At 47.6% G+C, this 19,513-nt stretch overlaps 1 protein-coding gene across 5 annotated transcripts in view; it reads right to left on the bottom strand.

Annotated features, from left to right (window-relative positions):
• The window catches only part of LOC147099493 (serine/threonine-protein phosphatase 6 regulatory subunit 3-like), a 108,380-nt gene that overhangs the window by 34,499 nt on the left and 54,368 nt on the right, over positions 1 to 19,513 (bottom strand). For all 5 annotated transcript variants that reach the window (XM_085969681.1, XM_085969678.1, XM_085969679.1 and 2 more), the window contains exons 8-17: positions 17,259 to 17,424; positions 15,772 to 15,924; positions 13,522 to 13,689; positions 11,731 to 11,795; positions 9,423 to 9,538; positions 7,401 to 7,486; positions 5,391 to 5,480; positions 4,086 to 4,183; positions 1,421 to 1,478; positions 292 to 425 (exon numbers count right to left, since the gene is read on the bottom strand). In XM_085969681.1, coding sequence (XP_085825807.1) covers positions 292 to 425; positions 1,421 to 1,478; positions 4,086 to 4,183; positions 5,391 to 5,480; positions 7,401 to 7,486; positions 9,423 to 9,538; positions 11,731 to 11,795; positions 13,522 to 13,689; positions 15,772 to 15,924; positions 17,259 to 17,424 — 1,134 coding nt within the window. The remainder of the gene's footprint in view (positions 1 to 291; positions 426 to 1,420; positions 1,479 to 4,085; positions 4,184 to 5,390; positions 5,481 to 7,400; positions 7,487 to 9,422; positions 9,539 to 11,730; positions 11,796 to 13,521; positions 13,690 to 15,771; positions 15,925 to 17,258; positions 17,425 to 19,513) is intronic.

Below are 19,513 nucleotides of genomic sequence, written 5' to 3'. Positions count from 1 at the left end.
AAGCACCCAGGAAGGCGCCGAACACCTCGAGTCTCTTCGCCGGGAGCAAGCGGAAGCCAAGCGCAGGCAGCACAAGGAGCACACATCAACCCAAGCACCCCACCCACCCGCCCCTTCAACCACTGTCTGCCCCACCTGTGACAGAGACTGTCGGTCCCGCACTGGACTCATCAGTCACCTGCAAACTCATTTTTAATGTGGAAGCACGCCATCCTCCGTTCCGAGGGACTGCCTAAGAAGACCAGGAGGAGGAGGGTAAGAAATCTCTCTCCGACAAACCCCACCCCGTACCTTGGCGCACGCGGTACGTCCGTTGCAAAACGCAGCTCCTTTTCTTGCCACACGTCGTCCTCGTCGGAGCCTTCGTCATCATTGAACTGTCGTATTCGCTCCTTCCAACACTCCTCGAACAGATTCGTGTTTGGCTGGGAGGCAAAGACAGAAGAAAATTACACTGGCAGCCGAGTTTTGAAAATCGCTCCGGTTACATAAATATTCATATTGAGAGATAAGGAGCGACTATTGACAATGTGTGTGACAGGTTTAAAAATAGGAATCTCCACCCCTCAGTTTTTATTATAAAATGTTTCATGTGGATAAGTGAATTCGCTGTTAATTGAAATACTGTAATGCATTTCACGTGTCACATCTTTAGTACTGGCCACACACAGCAGGACAGTAAAGTCTCTGGCTTGCTCTGCTGGTGAATTAGTGGGTAAAGACACCCACCCTCATGAGTAGCCATACAGACCAAGGAGGCTCCTGGTTTAATCTTCAGTATGTGCCCAGTTAGGGTGGCAGAAGAGGCGCTAGAACTAGCCTGAGGGCTACACGGATTATGGGGGCAGCAGGTAAATCACCTCGGGTTTCTGCTCTTGATCGTCATCCAGCGACGCCTGTTGGAAAATACACGCATACGGACGTTTGGCTTGGCTTGGCTAGGATACCTCCATGGTCGAATGGGCCCGAAGTCACTCATTGTCTGGGCTTGCACACGAAAAGGTGGCCATTTGCCTCAGTTACAGAAGGGCTATTGGCACCTGCAGAATTGTACCCCAGCAGTCAGTCAGTGTTGGACAGCATGGGATGAAAGGACAGGGGGAAAATCTGGAGGGACTGTTTTCCTTGTTAAATTGAGGCAAACAGAAATATCAGACAAGTACAATTAAGGGCCAGAAGACAATTAGGGAAAGCACTGTGCAATTAGGGATCATTAAAGTCAAATTTCACCTGGAATTCTCACATTTTTCCATGTTGGGGGATCAGTAAAAAAAAACTCAGATTCTCTCCTGATTCTGTCTCTTTAAAAAAAAAACGAATTCTCCCGGGTCTGAACGCAGAATATCTGGGCCCGGGAAGGCGCGCACATTAGGTTAGCGGTGTCGTGATTAAAGCAGTAAGAAGCACGAGCTATACTCACACTGTCACTGTTGGCGTCGAACACAAAGCTGATGTTAGCGGCTCTCTCAAATGGGGAACTGTTAACCGAATAGGAAACAGAGTCAATATTCATCTTTTTGAAAGGGGAAGTGACCCTGGTCGGTCCAGCACAAGAGAAGTTACCTCGGGTAAAAATTATTTCTTAAACCTACAGACCAGTTAGCCTGACATCAGTAGTAGGGAAAATGCTAGAATCTGTTATTAAGGACGTGGTAACAGGGCACTTAGACAATAATAATAGGATTAGGCAGAGTCAACACGGGATTTATGAAAGGGAAATCATATTTGACGAATCTGTTAAGAGTTTTTTGAGGTTGTGACTAGCAGAATAGATGAGGGGGAACCAGTGGATGTGGTGTATTTGGATTTTCAGAAGGCATTCAATAAGGTGCCACACAAGAGGTTATTAAATACAATTAGGGCTCATGGGATTGGGGGTAATATACTAGCATAGATTGAGGATTGGTTAATGGACAGAAAACAGAGAGTAGGAATAAATGGGTCATTTTCGGGTTGGCAGGCTGTAACTAGTGGGGTACCACAAGGATCAGTGCTTGGGCCTCAGCTATTCACAATCTACATCAATGATTTGGATAAGGGGACCAAATGTAATATATCCAAGTTTGTTGATGATACAAAGCTAGGTGGGAATGTAAGTTGTGAGGAGGATGCAAAGAGGCTTCAAGGGAATATAGACAGGCTAAGTGAGTGGGCAAGAACATGGCAAATGTAATGTAATGTGGAGAAATGTGAAGTTATCCACTTTGGTAGGAAAAATAGAAAAGCAGAGTATTTTTTAAATGGTGAGAGATTGGGAAATGTTGGTGTTCAGGGGGACCTGGGTGTCCTTGTACACGAATCACTGAAAGTTAACATGCAGGTACAGCAAGCAATTAGGAAAGCAAATGGTATGCTGGCCTTTATTTCAAGAGGATTTGAGTATAAGAGTAAAGATGTCTTACTGCAATTATATAGGGCCCTGGTGAGACCACACCTGGAGTATTGTGTACAGTTTTGGTCTCCTTACCTAAGGAAGGATATACTTGCCATAGAGGGAGTGCAACAAAGGTTCACCAGACTGGTTCCTGGGATGGGGGATTGTCCTATGAGGAGAGATTGAGTAGACTAGGCCTATATTCTCTAGAGTTTAGAAGAATGAGAGATGATCTCATTGAAACATACAAAATTCTTACAGGGCTTGACAGGGTAGATGCAGGGAGGATGTTTCCCCTGGCTGGGGAGTCTAGAACCGAGGGTCACAGTCTCAGAATAAGGGGTCGGCCATTTAGGACTGAGATGAGGAGACATTTCTTCACTCAGAGGGCGGTGAATCTTTGGAATTCTCTACCCGAGGGCTGTGGAGGCTCAGTCGTTGAGTATATTCAAGACAGAGATCAACAGATTTTTGGGTATTAAACGAATCAAGGGATATGGGGATAGTGCAGGGAAGTGGAGTTGAGGTCAAAGATCAGCCATGATCTTATTGAATGGCGGAGCAGGCTCGAGGGGCCGAATGGCCGACTCCTGCTTCTTATGTTGACTGCAAGGAGAGATAGAGAAACAGAAACCTCGTGACTGTTGGCAATTCCTAAATGGTGACTCCAAATATGCACCACTGGGAAGCCATGTCAGATCACAGAATATACAGCACAGGAGGAGGCCCTTTGCCTACTGTGCCTGTGCGGTCAGAGGTTATGGGCTTATTGCCCTGCCCTTTCCCCAAATCCTTTTTTACATTTTTCCTTTTCAAAATATTTACCCGCTTCCTTTTCAATGATAGATTCTATTTCCACCCTGTTTCTGGTCGGGCTTTCCGTGTCCCTGCAACACCGCATAAACAAATTCTAAACTCTCCCTTTGTTGTTCTGAGCTTAAATGTATGCCCTCTAGTTACCAACTCACTGACCAATGGAAACAGTGTCTCCCGGTTTACCTCATCAACCCCTTTCATCTCTTTAGATCTCCTCTTAACCTTTTTTCGAAACAAAAAAAAGAGTTCCAGTTCCTCTCATCTCTCCTCATAACCAAAGCTCCTTGGCCACGGCGATCATCGTATGTGTGTTTTCTGCACCGGTCCGTCCATCCCTGGACTTGGTGTGCGACAGAAGGATGAATTTAGAGTGCAGAGCCATTTGCACGGGAAGGGGCTCTGTAAATTTGTGGTAGCCTCCCCCCTTGCTGTCGAATTTGTCCCATTTATATTGTGGATTAATAAAGTATAGCTGTACGAGAGATTCGCACATGCATCGTTGCTTCAAAGTCGATGCCAGCATGAGTTAGCATCCGCAGAAGCATATGGGGAGAACACACATTTAAAAAAAATATTTAACACAATCCACATTTCTCAAGGTCCCAATAAGCCACTTGCATAGACTATCCATAACATATTATTTAACCTCTCTTTCTTCACCCATACCACTCCCTGATAGAAGTAACCTCTAAACGACCTCTGTAATTGGCTGCTAGGCAGCACCGTAACCACCATTTTATTTCTACCATTCAGAAGTGCTAGACTTGCAATCTGCTTCTTCGAACAGTTTTCTGTGTGGAGTGCCCCCACCTCCTTTCCTGCTGTAATCTGCCCAATTCTAAACCCAGGTTTCCCTCTCGTGAAAATAGTGACACCACCAGCGAAGAGAACTCACTTCACACTTTCCTCCTGCTCAGCAAACTCCTCGTCGTTGAAGCCAAACTGGTCGATGAAGGTGGAGGTCATCTGTTGAATCTGATAGTCGGAGAATGCCTGAAAGAACACAACAGTGAGACACATCCACCAATGGACAAGAGGCAGTCACAGACACCAATCAAAGCACCAAAATACAGGGGCAGTCACAGACGCGCCAATGAGAACAGTGGAATAGAGACAACCAATAGCAGATCCTGTTGCTCATCTTACTTTACACTGAAATTATTGCGGAATCAGTTCCTAATTGAGCCACTTGTCCCACCCTGTCTACATGGAGTGTCAAATTTGATAGTGAGGCCACCTATTCCATCAATACATCTCATGACTTGAGTACTCGACCAACCACGTGGACTAGACAGGGCTCAAGGAAACCTGTAGAGTCAACAGCTGACAAACATTTACCCGTCCGGAGCTCAAGCTATTTGTACAATACAATATTTTTTCCCTTTTTTTCCTACCCCTCTCATGGCCTGAAGAAGGCTTATGCTTGCTGGGCTTTCGTGGGGATCACAGCTCCTTATCAAGTAGCCAATCGTCATGTGTGAGCCTAGACAGTGAGTGTGAGCGCGTTGTTCAACTCTGGAGGCACCCGATCCTGCGTCCACCCAACCACCATAGGTGCAGGAGTCACTGATGGGATCGATCCTAGCCCAGGGACAAGGCGGCAAATTGCAGCTCACCGGTTGTTATCAGAGTTGAGAGCAGCTAAGTCAGTACAGGGCAATGAACCGCAGATCTTCCTCTCCTTATGGTTCAGTGCCACAGCAGGCCATGACATCAGGAGAATGCAGGGGGTGCTGTGAGAGAGGGGGAGGGGGGGCGGGCGGGCCAGGGGGAGGGGGGGGGGCGGGCCAGGGGGAGGGGGGGGCGGGCCAGGGGGAGGGGGGGGGCGGGCCAGGGGGAGGGGGGGGCGGGCCAGGGGGAGGGGGGGGCGGGCCAGGGGGAGGGGGGGGCGGGCCAGGGGGAGGGGGGGGCGGGCCAGGGGGAGGGGGGGGCGGGCCAGGGGGAGGGGGGGGCGGGCCAGGGGGAGGGGGGGGGGCGGGCCAGGGGGAGGGGGGGGGCGGGCCAGGGGGAGGGGGGGGCGGGCCAGGGGGAGGGGGCTGAGAGGTGGGGGAGAGAGAGAAAAGAGGGCCGAAAGATAGAGGGGGAGCGAGAAAAAGAGCAGAGAAAAAGGAGACACACACACATAGAGGGAGAGAAAGAAAGAGAGTAAAGAAATAACCCAGGATTTTCAGTCGCAGCCTGCGCTGCTCCCGGTTCTTACCTGCTGTAGAACGGCCTCTTGCGGGAAGCTGAACTCTTTCAGATCATTCTCGTCATCATCACTTGAGGAGTGCAGGTTCCGCATATTTACCTGAGCCACAAACATCAAATGTTACTTGCAGGAAAACCACAATCTAGCAAAGCTGAGAACACACAAACATATCAGCATATTAAATAGCCTTTAAAGCCCTTTGTTTTAAAAGCACAAGACTGCCATAATGACTCACAGTATTAGAGTTCCAAAGACAGTGAATGCCTGAAGCTCCCAATGTCAGGGAGAAGGACACTTTAACTATGGGAAGCAAAAATAGAAGGAAACGCTGACAACGTCGGAGAGTTACACCATGCGATCGAAAACAGCAAAGACCGACTGAAAAAACATTGGCATAGAAATTCGTTGACACTGCGCCCGTTTTACGCCCAAGGCGGGTGGCGTGCCCACACACATTCCATGCCTCCCTCCATCTTGGTAAAGGCGCCGGTGCCAGTCCCCCTCCCCATCCTCCTCTTCCCCCACTCTCAGGACCTTCCCGAGGCCTGCATGCTCAGCTAGCCCAACTTCGTCCTCGTGGAACCAGTGTGCTGCCTCTGGACACCCAATTGGCGCCCACAGCTCGCTGGCAATATGCTGATGGTGCCCGAGGTCCAATTTTGGGTGAGCCTCTGGTGCGTGCTCCATTTCAGGCCCGAAAACAGGCCAAAATTAATTTCCATCCCTTAATGTTAATGCTAAGCCCACTTTGATATCAGTCTTCAACTTATGTTTGATCAGCGGGGACTATTAAATAGAAGCAGCTAGGGCTCCTGCTCCTGATTACGATCCAGTGGCCTGGCTGGAAAGTGCACATCTGTAGACACAATTGAGGTTGCCTACAATTTAAATTCAGTTAATTAAATAAATAATGACTAGCATCAGTAATGGGAACCATGAAACTGTCGGATTGTCGTAAAAACCCATCTGGTTCACTAATGTCCTTCAGGGAAGGAAATCTGCCACCCTTACCCGGTCTGGCCTATATGTGACTCCGACCCACAGCAATGTGGTTGACTCTTAACTGCCCTCTGAAATTGTAACCAACCGCTACGAAACAAAATAATAAATGAAACCGGAACACCCTCCCTAACAGCACTGTGGGAGTACCTTCACCACACGGACTGCAGCAGTTCAAGAAGAGGACTCACCACCACCTTCTCAAGGGGCAATTAGGGATGGGCAATAAATGCTGGTTTTGCCAGCGACGCCCACATCACATAAAAACAAAATTTTTAATGTTTTTTAAAAATTCTCTCCATGGAATGGTTTGGCAACACTGTCGGGGTTCAGACGTTAAGAACGGTCGCGTGGGTGAGGTCGCGGAGGGTTCCCAGTGCCTATAGCACTCTATCCCGTCTAAGTTGGTGCTTTCAGGAGAGGTGGGCAGAAAGCTGGCAAAGAAACAATTCTTGTGGAACATAAGAAATAAGAGCGGGAGTAGGCCATTCGGCCCTTCGAGCCTGTTCAGTCATTCAATAAGATCATGGCTGATCTTCTACCTCAACTCCATCTTCCCGCCCGATCTCTATATCCCTCGAATCCCTTAGTATCCACAAATCTATCTATCTGTCTTGAATATACTCAATGACTGAGTATTCACAGCTCTCTGGGGTAGAGAATTCCAAATATTCACAACCCGCAGAGTGAAGAAATTTCTCCTCATCTCAGTACTAAATGGCCGACCCCTGATTCTCAGACTGTGAACCCTAGTTCTTGACTCCCCAGCCAGGGGAAACATCCTCCCAGCAACTACCGTGTCAAGCCTCTTAAGAAATTTAGAGACGTTCCAATGAGATCACCTCTCATTCTTCTAAACTCTAGGGAACATAGGCCTAGTCTACGCAATCTCTCCTCATAGGACAATCCCCTCATCCCAGGTATCTTCGGTGAAGTTAAAATCCCGTGATAATCTTCAGCCAAAAGAGGCGGCATTGATTGGACACTCGCCAGTGGCTCCCCATCACAATTCAAACTTACCAAATCAACCGTGTTTTTCTTGTTCATGTCAGAGAGTGATCCCAGCACAAACTTTTCCCACCGCTCCCGCTCTTCATCTGGCAGTTCTGGAACAAAGGCAAAAATCGGTTACGTTAACTCTGCACACAATTAGTTGTCACAAGAATTCAGGGTCAGGGAAACACTCCCAAAGCCACTTCCCTTAAAATCCCTTCTCTCAAGAAACTCATCAAAATTTCCTTTGAATCTGTTAATACAGGAAGCTTTGGTTTATCCGGAGGTTGTATGTCCGGACACCTCGATCTACCGGCATAAATCAGGAGCCGTTTTGTTAGGTTTTTTTTTCTTCTCGTGGCTTTTTTTTCCCAACAGTCAGGCTCTGGAAAGTCTCGCTGAAGCTGTTGCTAAGCTACAGAGACGCTTCCAAGGTACGGGCCGACTGTTTAGAAGCTGTTGCTAAGCAACAGTGTTTGTTGTCAGATACGGAGATGAAAACCTCCCTATGCTTCAACATTAATGCTGGTATGTCCGGCAGTTTTGATAGATCGGCAACAGCTCGGTCCCGTCGGTGCCGGATATAACAAAGTTTCCTGTACTGTTTTCTTTCATGATCTTGCTTGATATATTAAACCTACAAGTCTGTCACCTTTTGAACAAAGAAAATTTACCCCTAAATTTCCTTCTTATTCCCAATTTCTTCCTTGGGTAACCGTCACCCCTGGTATTTAACCCCGTGACCATCATGAGCAATTTGCAACTTTTGTCAGTTGCAAGATCACTACCACCCACAATGCTAGCATCAGTCACATGGACACCCTGACGTAAGAAAACTACTAGGCACTTGGTCCAAGCATTAAACAAAGCTTTAATCAACTGTTTTACAACATGGAGGTCTAGTTATGTCCTGAGCAAGCTGGGCCCGTGCACGAGTATTTATACTCTCCCTGGACAGCGCCACCCGCAGGCCGCTCAGTATTATTTCATAAGTCTTTCTTTTATGAATGACTGATTCATGTCACACCCAATGCTCAAATATGCAGTTAATATAAGAACATAAGAAATAGGAGCATAACTCGGCCATTCAGCCCTTTGAGCCTGCTCCGCCATTCAATAAGATCACGGCTGATCTTCGACCTCAACTCCACCATCCCGCACTATCCCCTTATCCCTTGGCTCCCTTAATATCCAAAAAATCTGTTGATCTCTGTCTTGAATATACTCAATGACTGAGCATCCACAGCCCTCTGGGGTAGAGAATTCCAAAGATTCACAACCCTTTGAGAGAAGAAATTTCTCCTCATCTCAGTCCTAAATGGCCGACCCCTTATTCTGAGACTGTGACCCCCCCCTAGTTCTAGATTCCCCAGCCAGGGGAAACATCCTCCCAGCATCTACCCTGTCAATCCCCTTAAGAATTTTATACGTTTCAATGAAATCACCTCTCATTCTTTAATGATGATGATTACCCTTCAGTGGTCTTGCCACATGTCAGAAGCACTATGTGATACCAAGGTATCCATCTCCGGAGAAACTGACACTTTTCCAGGAGGTGCTAAAACTCAGGGATGGACAATAGTGATGAGGGTTTTCAATCCTGAATAATTATCTCTATTTTGTAATGAAAGCAGTCAGCTCCATTCTAATCTGATAGCTCGGTTGATACAAGACATTTTTGAATTGAGAAGTACAGAGCAGGTCTTCATTCACCGAGGTGAATCACGGTCAGATGTTAATGATGAGTCTTTAAGGCCCTGATTTTAACTCCGGGTGGATTCCCCGCTCAGGCCAGAGTTAAAATTACAGTCGGGTCTCAATGATGTCATCGGGCCGCAACAAGCATATGTAAAGAAGGACCCCGTTGGCTCCGGGCACGTGTCCTTACCGCCTGCTCAGGAGAGCAGGTTAAAATTGCAGATGTTGCGGCCATGGCGGCTTTCGGACAGGTAAGAGCTAGGGGGTGATTTTAACTGTCTGCCCGCCAGGTTTCTGCTGAGCGAGTAGGGTTAAAATCGCCCCCATCCTTCTGGCTAAATAACAACTTACCTTTGATCAGCTGTGCTATCGAAGTGTGGTTGGGACCATTTTCTGAATTCTGTGCCATGGCATTTGCTATTCTTGTTAAATGACCCATGTAGCCTTTCCGCCTGCCACCTTCTGACCTTAGAGAGAAGATTGGGGGTGGGGGGGGGGAATAAAAGCAACACACAAGTAAGCCAGACTCTCGAGTCACAAATGCTTTTATTAAGCAACAAAAATTCTTAGTTCCTCCCATGGTAAATGGGAAGGGCAACTGGTGTAGCGCCAAACCACATGGAGCAGCAAGTCCCAGGTCCCAATCTGTACCACGGTGGCTGATCTCGGCATGGCCAGCAGTTGGGAGTGCTCCAACTGCTCTCACCAACCCTGGGCTCGGGAAGGGGAAAGCAGCCCAGGGCTCCACTCTTGATCCGCGGCCCAGCGACACCTGTCGCCGAGTGTCATGCAGGGCAGGAACAGGCTCGGCTGTGAAGGCCCGACTGCCCATTATGACTCAATGTCTAGGCTCACACACACACACAAAGAATGGGCACGCGCTGCTGGAACGGTACTCCAGCATCTGTGAACACCTTCAGGAGATGAGGGGAGAACATTAGAATAAAAGGCTCTTCCTATTACAATGCATTAACAGCTTGCGCTACAGGCCAGTGAATTCTGGCAATTTCCAAGAACTGCGCCCCTGGAAGAGTCAGCATTTTCAGAAAAGGATTGAAGCATGTCAAGGCCTTCGAGAGGGAGCGGCGGAGATTTGCTCGAATGGCACCAGGGATGAGGGACCTCAGTTATGTGGAGAGACTGGAGACGTTGGGGTTGTTCTCCTTAGAGCAGAGGTGGTCAAGGGAGATTTAATAGAGGTGCTCAAAATTCTAAAGGGCTTTGATAGAGTGGATCGGGAGAAACTGTTTTCAGTGAGATGAGGAGAAATATTTTTTATGCAGGGAGTTATGATGATCTGGAATGCACTGCCAGAAAGTGTGGTGGAACCGATTCAACAGGAACTTTCAAAAGGGAATTGGATAAATACCTGAAAAGGAAACATTTGTAGGACTATGGGGAAAGAGCAGGGGAGTGGGATTAATTAGATAGCTCTTTCAAAAGAGCTGGCACAGACACAAATGCCCTCCTTCTGCTGTATGATTCCATGAAGAGAGAGTGAGAACTGGGGGGGAATAATTAAAAGAATCCTGAATAGACAGAGGAGTTGTGGGAATTCAGACTCAAGCAGCTTATCCATCGCTCAGAATATCCGTTATTGCTTCACAATTCACCCCGTGGAACACGGACCCCACACAGTACTTTCTAGATTTGCATCGTTTAAGTGCGATTCCATCTGTACAGAGGTGGGACTGAATGTAATGGATAATGTTTCCCTACAGCCCTATTTTTAGCTTTCCTTACAAAACAGGTGCAAAGGCAATTAATTATTTCTTCTGAGAATTTGCACGTTTACTCATGGTTTTACTTGATTTACACATTTAAAAAAGTCAGTGATTTTATACTTTCACCACTCTTCAGTTGTCTCCTATACCACTCGCAGGCCGAGAGACTGCCAATGCAACCAGCTGGCATGCCTTTGCTGTGTTCAGTGACCAGAAGCTAGGGAACAAGTGGAAGCAGCTCAAGACGGCAACTTCTCTTGTTGCCTGATGAATAAGGACGTGGGTCATTCCAAACCACTAAAGTAACGGACTCCTGAGTATTATTATATTAATGTTACACTGAGGAACAAAGGAAAGAACTTAAAGACAGGAGTAAGGTGCCTGCCCAACGGGCTAGTGGGTTAAGGACATCGTCTGACGTAGCACTAGGCCGTACAGACCAGAAGTCCCCAGGTTCCAGATCCAATCTACTGTCTGTGCTGATTTAGTTGATCTCAGCCAGGACCATCATTATCAGAACACTACCACATACACTGGGTGAAAGGGGACAAGATGGAAGATACTTCTTCCGTTAGGGATAGGGTAGAACCTCCTTCCTCTTGTCCCTCCTTCAGATCCAGCACAGGGCCTCAGGGAGGCCAAGGAGGCAACGGAGAGGGTATGAGCAGCATTAAGAGTCCGGTGATGGATGCCTTTTCTGGCCAAGGCTCCCCTGAACTAAGGAGGTGAAGTCCAGAAAATATGGAAGGTGGCGACTCCCCAGCACCGTTCCAGCAGGTAAAGGCGTGGGAGAGCCATGAGGGAAGTAACTACTGGTTGCTACATTGAGGGGCATGAAGATAACCTCCTGGTGCTCCTTGTATATTAATTGACCTTTCTGCCACTTGCACTTCTAGCTCCTTGGCCCGTGTAACCCAGTTTTCCGGAATACTTACTGTACTTTCTCATTTTCTTCCCAGGCCGACACTACTCTGTGCATCAATTGGCACTTCTGGAACAGCTGATCGGAAAAAGAACATAAGAATGTTACCGAAGATATGACCTCAGGTCCCACATGTACGCCGACAACACTCGGCTCTACCTCCATCCCTCCAGTGCCTCTGTGTTGTCAGCCTGCTTATCCGACAACCAGTCCTGGCCGAGCTGCAAATTCCTCAAGTTAAACAATGGGAAGTCTTTGACCCTGCCACAAACACATTCCCTCGCCGCTGATTCCATCCCTCTCTCTGGCCATTGTCTCAGGTTGAACCAGACGATTCACAACCTCAGCGTCCTATGAGTCGTAACTGAGCTACCGACCCCATATCCTCTCCATCACAATGGCCACCGACTTCCACCTCCATAACATCAGCTGTCTCTGCCCCTGCCTCAGCTTATCTGCTGCTGAAACCTTCATTCATGCTCGTTACATGTAGACTCGACTATTCCAATGCTCTCCCATCTTCAACCCTCCGTAAACTCGAGCTCACTCAAAACTCTGCCGCCCGTGTCCTAACTCGCACCAAGTCCCGTTCACCCATCACCCCTGTGCTCGCTGACCTTCATTGGCTCCCGGTCCAGCAATGGCTCGATATTAAAGTTCTCCTCCTCGTGTTCAAATCCCTCCATGGCCTTGCCATTCCCTATCTCCGTAACTTTCCTCCAGCCCTAAATCCTACCAGTGCCATGCATTCCTCCAACTCTGGCCTCATGCATCTCCCACTTCCTTCTCCCCATCATTGGCGACCTGTTTCTGGACATCTCGCTGGACCAAGTATCCCACTACGGAGAGATACCTGCCCCCTTCCTTCTCCCATATAGATGTTATACGTACGTGGCTCACTCCATGGCAGGCATGCCTGGAAGTGACAATGACGGTCAGAGAAGAAAGGGTGCAAAGCTTGAATACTAGTGAATTAACACACACAGTTTTGAAATGATCCCACAAATGAATTACCATATCTCTACTTGCGTTAATTTAACTGCTTCCGGTTCCTCCAGAGAAATCAGCAGCACAATTTTTTGGTGATAGAAACGCAACAAAACAAAAATAAAGATGACTGTTTCCCAAGCATGCTGAAGGCCACAATCTGCGAGGCCCTGCTGACAATAGAGCGCTTTGCCCAACCCGAGCGCAGGTTGGAGATAGGCCAACAAATACGTAGCCCGGGTTTTATACCTCTCATTCACCTCTGGCAAGGCCTCTACTCTTTTTTTTGTAAAATCTCTTGTTGCGAATTTTGTGCTCATTAAATTGTGGGGGTGTCCGTGCTGGGAATGGAACACTTGCCTCTTTCAGGCAACCATCGTCAACACGCTCAGGTCACATACAACACAGTCGGGTGCACAGTAAAGTTCTGTCAACTCCAGCTCGACAACGTGCCTCACCCAGAGGCTACGAGACCCCCCCCCACCCCCCCCGACTGCACCATTTTCAAAACAGCCACACCAGCCATTTTGCGGCATTCACGCAAGATGTCGATTCAGCGGCAAATCAGGGTTGGTTTTGCACTTTATGTACATGCCCTACTAGGTCGAACTTGATTGAGACTACTCAAAATCATTTCACGTTAGGACCCTTACAGGCAGCAGACAAAGAGGAAGCTTTCGGTCTGGGCTGGATTTGAATACAAGCCTCGGAGATGAAATGTCAGTGTCTTAACCCACTGCACACCAAGTTCCCTCAATCCCACTCATGCATTTTAAAGGACGTACGCCTTGTCATCAATGGTAACAGGTTTACATACGTGTTTGATGAGTGGATTCTCTCGGGTGGACTCTGCGTTGTTTTCAGTGTGATTTTCCACATGGGTTTCAGTGCAATCTTCTGCTGGAGGGTTCCCCAGTGCCGTGCTGATACACAGCTCCACTTGCAAGTGGAGGAAGTTGTTCCACACATACTTGAAGTAGAGATCCTGGTGAGGCAGACCCATAAAAAAAGGACATTGATGTGGAACGATAACAACAACAAACACACACAAAGCAGATTGTGATGACTGATCAGTTGGTCAATCTTTGGACAAAATGTTTTAAAAAGGGACTCGGCCATGATCTGCTTTTATAGTGTACAAGAGGACAAAAGGTTTATGATAAAGCATGCCCCCACACGCCCTTCTCCTGTGTTCTCAGATATACGCAATGCTTTTTTTCTTCTTGTGAAGGCGATGCCTCTGACTGGGATGTGGTTCATAGATCATAGAACATCATGGCACAGAAGGAGGCCATTTGGCCCATTGATTCTGTGCCGGCCGAAAAAGACGCATCCAGCCTAATCCCACTTTCCCGCTCTTGATCCATAGCCCTGAAGGCCACTGCGCTTCAAGTGCATATCCAAGGACTTTTTAAATGTGATGGGGGTTTCTGCCTCTACCACCCTTTCAGGCAGTGAGATCCAGACCCCAACCACCCTCTGGGTGAAGAAAATTCTGCTCAACTCCCCTCTAATCCTTGTACCAATTACTTTAAATCTATGCCCCCTGGTTAATGAACTCTCTGCTGGGGGAAATAGATCCTTCCTATCCACTCTATCTAGGACCCTCATAATTTCATACACCTCAATTAAGTTTCCCTTCAGCCTCCTCTGTTCTGAAGAGAACAACCCCAGCCCAGCCAATCTTCCCTCATAGCTAAAATTCTCCAGTCGTGGCAACATCCTCGTAACTCTCCTCTGTATCCTCTCGAGTGCGATCACATCTTTCCTGGCATGTGTTGACCAGAACTGTACGCAGTACTCTGGTTCCACAGCCAATGGCAGCCATCTTTCACAAACGAGTCTCCCAGATATGGTAAGCATCACAGCCGAGCCCAGACCCGACAGCAGACGCAGTTTTCCTACAGGGATCATTGGGTAGCCACAAGGAGTGGGAATGTGGCTGATCCTCTTCCTCCTCCCTCCGCCCCCTGCCCAAGATCTAGGAGGCCAATTGTAATATACCATCTGCAGCCCAGTTGAGATTAGCTCGCAGCACAGACTGGGATTCAACCTGGAATCTTCAGCTGTGTGTGGCTTAGTGCGACACTGGCCGATACTCTTATCCAATGAGCTGTTAGGGGGGGGCAAAGGTACGTTGATACAGTACAAAAGCAAAATACTGCGGATGCTGGAAATCTCACATGGCAGCTGTCGATCATTCTGCCATCATCATTTACACTTCATCTAGAGCCATCTTTTGTTTCTTAACTTGTCCCATTACCATCTCCTTTTGCCTCGCACCATCATCCCTTTCGTCTTTTAATCTCTCCTGCCTTCTGCCCTATCACAGACCTTCCCTTTTGTTCTTTCCTCCCCGCTTTCCCTGCTCCTACACTTGCTTAAAAACCTGTTCCGTCTCCAACTTTTCCCAGTTCTGACGAAGGGTCATCAACCTGAAACGTTAACTGTTTCTCTCTCCACAGATGCTGCCCAACCTGCTGAGTATTTTCAGCATTTTCGGTTTTTATTGTCGATACAGTACATGGTGCATTAACAGATTTATATAATCAGACACAACAGATGATCAGGGGTTTTAGAATCTTACAACACAGAAGGAGGCAACGTTCCCTGTAATTTTGCTTGACGCCACGCAGCCCCTTTAAGGGGCTGCGCGCGGGCCATTCAAAATACCGCGGATGCGCGGTTTTTCCTCATTGAAAAGTCGGCTGCGTGGGATCCCTGGAGCGCTGCGCAGCCGCTCAGCTTACAGGGAACATTGCAAGGAGGCCATTCGGCCCATCGAGCCTGTGCCAGCTCTTAGAAAGAGCTATCCAATTAGTCAAACCCTCCCCTGCTCTTTTCTCCCCTTCAAGTATCTATCCAATTCCCTTTTGAAAGTTACTATTGAATCTGCTTCCGCCGCCCTTTCAGGCAGCACAACCAGCTTTCCTCACTGCAAAGATATAGCATCACAAAGGAGCCTGCACAACACACACCCTGCACGAGTTTGAAGCAACAGGGATTAGTTTTACACATTTGGCTCCTTCCCTAATGGCAGGTGCAGGATAGACCACCTCATACTCACCAGAAGAGTGTCCAGTGTGTTTAACTCCATCAGCTCCCGATTCACATCACTATTGTTCACCTGTAAGACACTAGTGACGAGTTTGACCACGTGAACGCGAGTGTTCCCCAGAGGCGGGTCCAGGGCACCCCAGGTAGTCACCATTTTAGCCTTCTGCAGAAAGAGAGAACACAGAAAATAAACTGGAGGGATAAGAGTGAGAAGCCTTGAAATAAAATGTACATTGCCTTAAACTGTAGTCATTTCTTGATGAGTCCTGCAGTAATTATGAGATGCTTGTTAACGTAACCCTCTGATTGGGGACACAAGAAATAGGAGGAGTAGACCATACAGCCCCGCGAGCCTGCTCCACCATTCAATAAGATCATGCCTGATCTTCCTCAACTCCACTTTTCCCGCACTATCCCACATCCCTGGTTTTCCTTAGTGCCCTAAAATCTATCGATCTCAGTCTTGAATATACTCAACGACTGAGCCTCCACCGCCCTCTGGGGTAGAGAACGTCTCACAACCCTCTGAGTGAAGAAATTTCTCCACATCTCAGTCACAGTCTAAGGATAAGGGGTAAGCCATTTAGGACTGAAATGAGGAGGAACTTCTTCACCCAGAGAGTGGCGAACCTGTGGAATTCTCTGCCACAGAGGGCGGTGGAGGCCAGTTCATTAAATATATTCAAGAGTTGGATATATTTCTTGAGGCTAAAGGGGTCAAGGGATATGGGGAGAAGGCAGGGACAGGGTACTGAATTTGGATGATCAGCCATGATCTCATTGAATGGCGGAGCAGGCTCGAGGGGCCGAATGGCCTACTCCTGCTCCTATCTTCTATGTTTCTATGTTCCTATGACCCCTTATCCTGAGACTGTGACCCCTGGTTCTAGATTCTCCAGCCAGGGTAAGAGCCTCTCAGCAGCCTGGTGTAATTAGGAGCTCAGTCATACCAACAGCCACTGCACTACAAAATCTGACCAAAAACAGAACATTTAAACTACAGATTATGAACAGTTGACACCAGCCTCATCGTCGCTCCATTGTATCTACTCAAGGTATCCTGTTCTACATACAAAGCACCTGAACTCAATTACATTCCAGCCTGTCACTCAATCCCGGGTATCCACTATTCTATATATAAACTATCCTCGATTAAATTCCAACTGATAACTCACTCTTGTTATGCTATATATAAACCAGCTGAATGCCTTAATTAGTTCCCAGTCTCAGGTATCCATTATTTTAGATATAGGCTATCCGAAACTCTCAATTAGATCCTAATCTGTAACTCACTCCCAGGGATATAAATAGAGCTGATGAAAAGTCACGTCTGAAATGTTAACTTGTATTTTCTCTTTCAAGTGCTGAGTGTCTTGCTGTCATCTCCAACATTTGCTACTTTTATTTTATTTTTCTTTAAGCCGCAATGTCAGTAAAATCTCCGACACGGTTTTTCCAGAGCTCTGGAGCTTATAACGAAGTCCATTTCAGACTTACCTTTGGTGGGTCAAGGAGGAGCTGGTGGAAATCCCGCAGTCTCAATTTGATGGCGAGAAGGGTTCCTGTGCTGACCTGACTACAGGCATGGTCCATTCCAGGGGGGCCCAGATCCAGCTGGCCATCAAGGTTACAGAAAAGCCCCCCCATACCACCCAGATCAGACCTGCACACAAAAAAACACATGCAACAGAGAGAGTCCAGTGAATAGCGCAGTCATTAGCTGTGATAATTTGCTGAGCAGAATTGGTTAAGTAATCAAAAACCATCAAACTGAGGAAGCTAATGAAATCTCGACAGGATGGAACTTTCCTTTCAGGCAACTGTTAAAGGACAGAAGTGAAGCCTGTTTGGCCCATGTCAATTGGGTGAGAGCGCTCACCCAGTTTTGAACCAATCGCTGTGATTGTGATGATCAGAACCTGGTAATTGTGATCAAAAAACAGACACCAACAGTTATTTTTCAATGGCTAATCATTTAAAAATCTGAGATCAATAGATTTTTGCTGGCTAAGAGCAATGTGCCCTTTAATTCTTTTGTGGGTGCACTGCCCCTTTAACGGGCGGCGTGGCCCATTCAATTTCCGCGCTTGCGCGATTTTTCACATTCAAAAGCCGGTGAGCTGGCTGTGCGTGAGCTCCAGACAGCTGCACGGCCGCTTAAAGGGAACACTGGCCAAGCGTATTAAGGGATATGGAACCAAGGCGGGTTGATGGAGTTAGGATACCGATCAGCCATGATCTCAGTGAATGGTGGGACAAGCTCAAGGGGCAGAATGGCCTAATCCGGTTTCTATGTTACTAATGGCTGCATTACAGAAATACAGACCGTTTCAGGTTCATAGTGTGCACCCACTGTATAGACACGCACAATGGGTGTTTTATATCCCACCCACACCTGGTTCTTGAACTGGGAAAAAGGTAGTTACCAATTACATTCCAGGTAGACGCAGCACAAAAAAGTGCAGGGTGTGCAGATTTTGGACAATTGCCACAGACCCCCGTGTAACCTCATTCAGAGAGGCCACAGGGATAGTTCAGGTCAAGAAAGACCTCCACTGGTTTCAGGCCTGGAGCCTGCGTTATTTTTGGAACAGAAGGGAGATTTATAAAAGAGAATCGAGCCGGGATCAACAGCAGGGCAAGCTGTTGTGCTCAGAAAAGGTTTGTACAGGTCCAGAGAGCCTGAAACGGAGCAGAAACTGAGCAGAGCTTGCCTGAAGACTCCGGCTCCTGCACCAGCGAGGCAAGTCATTTTCAATGACGTGTTGGAAAAGATCCAAAACATAATTTGGGCTTTCTTCACAAAAACGTACATCGATTTTCAAGCAGTAATTGAGGACACTTTCTCTATGGATAGGTTTTAGAAGTTAATTTTTTTCCCCCAAATTAAGTTGCCCCCCCCTCTCCTTTCCAAAAATGTGCGGGTTAGGTTGATTGGCCATGATAAAAATTGACCCTTAGTGTTAGGGGGGATTAAATACGTGGGGTTACGGGGATAGGGCTTGGGTGGGATGGCTGTCGGAGTAGGGACCGGGTGCTAGGGTTTGGATGATCAGCCATGATCTCGTTGAATGGCGGAGCAGGCTCGAAGGGCCGAATGGCCTACTCCTGCTCCTATCTTCTATGTTTCTACGTTTCCAGAGTCTCTCACCTCCTGCAGCCAACCTGCTTCCAACTCTCCACTTCTGCTGCATTACGAAATGGGCTCCTAGAGGTGTACTAGCATAGGCTGTGAGCAACCCCACTCGGACACCTTGCACTGGTACTTTGATGTGTCTATCAAACTTTTGCAGTAAGATGAGCGAGGCCATCTAAACCTGCGTGTTGGCCTCCCTTCCCTTTAACGAGGATACCTCCAAGGTGGCTGCGTTGGGCCAGATCAAGGGAGCTTTCAAAAGCTCGCTAACTTTCCACATCAGCGATACTCAAGATAGATAAAACCGTCTTGTCAATTTGGCTCGGTTACTAGCACTCTCACCTCTGGGTCAGACGATTGTGGGTTAAAGTCCCACGTCAGAGGTTTGAGTGAATAACCCAGACTGACACTCTAGTGCAGCCCTGAAGGAGGTGCCATTCCTTGGATGAGATGCTAAGCCAAATTCCACTTCTGGTGGACTTTAAAAACCCCGTGGCACTAATGGAGAAGCCGACATCCTGCTCGTCGCCATAACTACCGTCACTTCACTTTGACAAGTCATTCACTAAATGCAAAGTGCTTGGAGATGTTTCAGTGAAAGAAAAGAAATACTTGC

This window comes from Somniosus microcephalus, chromosome 28 (assembly GCF_052327205.1).
Source record: "Somniosus microcephalus isolate GS21.2 chromosome 28, FLI_Smic_1.0, whole genome shotgun sequence".
Taxonomy (NCBI): Eukaryota; Metazoa; Chordata; class Chondrichthyes; order Squaliformes; family Somniosidae; genus Somniosus; species Somniosus microcephalus.
Note: the sequence above shows the minus strand (reverse complement) of the source record. Positions and strands in the feature narration are given on the sequence as shown.